This window comes from Sinocyclocheilus anshuiensis, unplaced genomic scaffold, assembly GCF_001515605.1.
Source record: "Sinocyclocheilus anshuiensis isolate Anshui unplaced genomic scaffold, SAMN03320099.WGS_v1.1 scaffold1172, whole genome shotgun sequence".
NCBI classification, from domain to species: Eukaryota; Metazoa; Chordata; class Actinopteri; order Cypriniformes; family Cyprinidae; genus Sinocyclocheilus; species Sinocyclocheilus anshuiensis.
Genome location: NW_015552679.1, coordinates 41382 through 45738, shown reverse-complemented (window position 1 = coordinate 45738; position 4357 = coordinate 41382). Strand labels below are relative to the sequence as shown.

The following is a 4357-nucleotide window of genomic DNA, read 5'->3' as shown; positions in this document are numbered from 1 at the left end:
AAATCGTTCGTGATAATGACAGCTGTTTGGCTCTGTGAAGTAAATGCTGCTCCATCTGAAATACCACATTTAATAACATATTTTTACTCCAAACTCACTTCATAATGTCAGTTGAGTGTTTGAAATAAATCCTTCTGTGAGATGATGTGGCTTCTTACACAGAATAAGGCATGCCACGTATTTCATAGTATTTAAGCAGTGATAAAGGCATTGCATTACAAATATACTTTATTTTAATGAAAATTATAATAATAATAACTCAGATAAACCGTATATTGCCGTAGTCGTGTGTTTATTAGTCACGTTGAATCAATGAAAGCAGTTGAATCTTCTGTTTATTCAGCTGCAGCGATAGGCATTTCCTGGGTTTCTTCTGCGAGGCGTATTTGGAGTTTCAGCGCGAGAGCGCCCTCTGGCCTTTGGATGGAGATTTACTGCTGATCACAGAACCATGCTTCACTGAAAGATACGCATGACAATCGCAGCTTCTGTCGAATCGCGATCTTGATTCCATTTCGATTTATCGTGCAGCCCTACTTTGGAATATAAATCATAGCACGTTTCAGAATATAAAAAACGCGTGTTGCACTCTGGAAAATACGGTATAGCAAATTATTTTGCGGACTCCCTGGCTTTGCATCACGGACCCCAGTTTGAAAACCCCGGATCTAGAGCAAAGTGCAGCTTGGAGAGATGGCCCGTAATTTCACTACTTTAATTGCAGTGCACGAGCGAAAGTCTGACCCTTACTGATTATATCTGGCATGAGTCAGTCAAATCAAAGAAAGAAAAGACTTTTACCTATATGAACATGAAAGCAATAGTTGATGCTACTGAAATGATGATGCTAAAAACAAAGCAATGTCTTTGTCGTAGAGATAAAACATAATTTTAATAAAAAAGTGCAAAATGCATGTTCATGGCTGGTAAATTTCCTCTCTTCGCCCATTAAACATTTTAGACCCTGATGATGTTCACTTTCAGTTATTCAGTTGCTGCAATCATGTCACGGTTTTCTTCTGTAGAAAATTACACTGTGTGTGTGTGTGTGTGTGTTCAATTACACTGTATTCATGCTGCTTTCATTCGGATCAATTAATGCTCTTCAGCATGAGCACTCACAGTCAGCAAAAGATAAGAAATAATGTCATTAACTCTGTGTGTTTCAGGCCAGTCTGTCCATCTGGGGATGGGGGGGTCTGGGAGTCGTCCTCTTCCTCATCACATTTGGACCTTTTGCCATCTTTTATCTGGCCTTCTACATCCTCTGTTTCATTGGCGGGTAAGTGGATCAAAAATACGTCTCATTTCAGTGCGCTTTAAAGGGATAGCTCTCCCAAAAATGAAAATTACCCCATGATTTATTCACCCTCAATCCATCCTAGGTGTATATGACTGACTTTCTTGCAGACGAATACAATCGGAGTTGTATTAAAAAATGTCCTGGCTCTTCCAAGCTTTATAATGGCAGTGAATGGGTGTTGAGATTTTGAAGTCCAATAAAGTGCATCCATCCATCATAAAAAGTACTTAATAAAGGGTTAATAAAATCCTCCTGAAGCAAATCGATGCGTTTGTGTAAGTAAAATATCCATATTTAAAACTTTATAAACTAATCTCTAGCTTCGGCTAACAGGTGCATGCGTTCACGTAGGCCTGGGCGATAAAACGGTATCGATATTTATCGACGGTACACCTTCCTCGATAACGATATAAAACATTTTTGATATAGCGCACGATATAGGCACGTGCTATGAGTGACGCAGACAGCACACACAAACACGAACACATGCTGAAATGAGTGCTGTGCCTGCCTGTGATGAGGAGATTGTGAATAAATAATGAATATTAGTCGAATTTAAAACAAACATTTGCATTTGAATGTTAGGTGTGCATCAGGGATCGTGAGATGCTGTGATGATGTAAGTAACGTTGTTGCGTTTTAATGTTTTGTTAGTCTAGCCCACGAGACGCGCCGCTGCTGCGTTATTCATTCAAAATATTAGAGAAATATAAAAGCTCAATGCGGAGAAGATCTTAATTAGGTTAAAACCGAAACCAAGCCATTCACACAGAACGCATATTCAGCGCATTTTTTAGACAGACAAATATGACTGCTGCACTCGCGTCTCACACAAGAGATGTATAGAAAGCTATGCAAAGTTAAAACCGTTTAAACTTTTAGAAAACATGCACGAATTTGTGGAGGTTTATTCCTTTTCACTGCGTCTCTTATGTTTTTAAAGGCAATCTGTGTGAATGGCGCTTCAGCTCTTTGGATTAAGCAATGCATAAATACATGATGCTGTTTTGTTCATAATCGTTTATGCAATTTACGAATTATATTTGATTTTTATGAGTTAATTTAGATGTAATGCACGTCTTTTTATAGACAGTTATTTCCTTGCGTTGACCATTTAAATGCGCTGCATTATTTTGCTCATTGCGCCCTCCTGTGGCCTCGGGAGACAAAACAAAAGTTTCCTTAAAACATATTTAATCTGCATATAAAACATTAGAAATTAGATATTTGTTTAATTTTTATTTTGTGTTTGATTGTTAAAACAAAAAATATTTGTTGTTTGTCTCAATAAATTGGGTTAATTAAAAAATACAGTGGTTAAATTTAAACAGTTTTTTTTCTATTGCTCTTTGTTTTAAAAAAGGTTATAAAAAATGTCAATAATTATCGATACCGAACGATATGAAACGTTATATCATTGATAAATGTTTTTGCTATATCGCCCAGCCCTACGTTCACGAGAGAGTGGCGTTCCAGTGGATGATGTAGGCGTAGCGTAAGCTCCGGTGAGAAGTGACGAATGCGGAAGCACAGTTTAGAGAGCAAAACTAAACACCGGTCACGAATTAGAAATACAAAACGAGGGTTTGTAAAGAAAAATGGAGGATTTCGCGATAAGCCAAGAGGAGACTGGTTTTTCTTTGCTGTAAACAAAATTTGGTTCTCATGAGACTAGCATCATCCCCTGGAATGCCACTCTCTCGTGAACGCACGTACCTGTTAGTCGAAGCTAGAGATTACAGTTCATAAAGTTTAAAATATGGATATTTTTCTTACACAAACGCATCGATTTGCTTCAGAAGGATTTTATTATCCCTTTATTAAGTACTTTTTATGATGGATGGATGCACTTTATTGGAATCTCAACAGTCACTCACTGCCATTATAAAGCATGGATTAGCCTGGACATTATTTAAAGTGTGTCTTACAAAAACGCATTGATTCGCTACAGTATGCCTTTATTCACCCCCCAGAGCCATGTGATGTGTGTTTTAATATGGATGGGCGTGCTTTATTTGACTACTTTTGGACTGTTGAACAAAAACACCCATGCCATTTAATGCCATATAATGGCCCATGCCACTATAAAGCTTGAAAAAGCCAGGACAATTTTTAATATAACTCCGATTGGATTCGTCTGAAAGAAGAAAGTCATATACACTTAGGATGCTTTGAGGGTGAGTAAATCATGGGCTAATTTTAATTTTTGGGTGAACCATCCCTGACCTCTGCAACACTTGTTGATGCTCCAGTATGATGTTGCAATCTCTCTCTTCTCTCTTTCTAGGGGTTTTGTAGTGCTTCTTTTATTTGGAAAGATAAACTCAGAGAAACACCTGGAAAGGTGTGAACACTCCTACCTGCCATCGACACAGACGGCCATACTGAAGGTGTGCATTCAAACTCTTGAATGTTTGTCTTCCCTCTGAGTTTATTTTTATATTTACCACTAGGGTTGGGTATCGTTTGGGTTTTTTTCGATACTGGTGCCAAATCGACACTTTTAAAACGGTTCCGGTGCCTAAACGGTGCCTGAACAGATACTTTAAAAAAAGAGCCCCAAAAAAAAGGATAACATTAAAGAGCATTAAAAATATTTAAAATAAATATACATAGCATTCACATGCTCCTCGGATGCTCTCATTTCCCGAGTTGTGCTTCCGGTTGGGTATCGTTTGGGTTTTTTTCGATACCGGTGCCAAATCGATACTTTTAAAACGGTTCCGGTGCCTAAACGGTGCCTGAACCGATACTTATTAAAAAATAAATAAATATAAATTCCCCCCAAAAATTATGGATTGGCCATTAGCACTATAAACACATGATGTCTGTTTCATTCATACTGGACGCCAGAGGGCGCCGTAGCATAGAAAATCCACATATCCAGTCACAGAAGTAGAGAATTCATGACCCTCCAGGAAATCCCTTATATGGATAAAGGCATGCTATTATATCTGTAACTGAGTAAACAGAACATATACACGTTTTGAATGATAAAACAAAGACAATAAACACTCGACTGCGACAATATAGTTTATCTGTGTTATTCAAGCC

General features: G+C 37.9%; 1 protein-coding gene across 6 annotated transcripts in view; it reads left to right on the top strand.

The window, feature by feature from the left end:
- Positions 1–4357, top strand: part of LOC107667580 (sorting nexin-13-like) — a 45958-nt gene that overhangs the window by 17236 nt on the left and 24365 nt on the right. For all 6 annotated transcript variants that reach the window (XM_016459278.1, XM_016459274.1, XM_016459279.1 and 3 more), the window contains exons 2-3: positions 1170–1282; positions 3591–3693. In XM_016459278.1, the coding sequence (XP_016314764.1) occupies positions 1170–1282; positions 3591–3693 (216 nt within the window). The remainder of the gene's footprint in view (positions 1–1169; positions 1283–3590; positions 3694–4357) is intronic.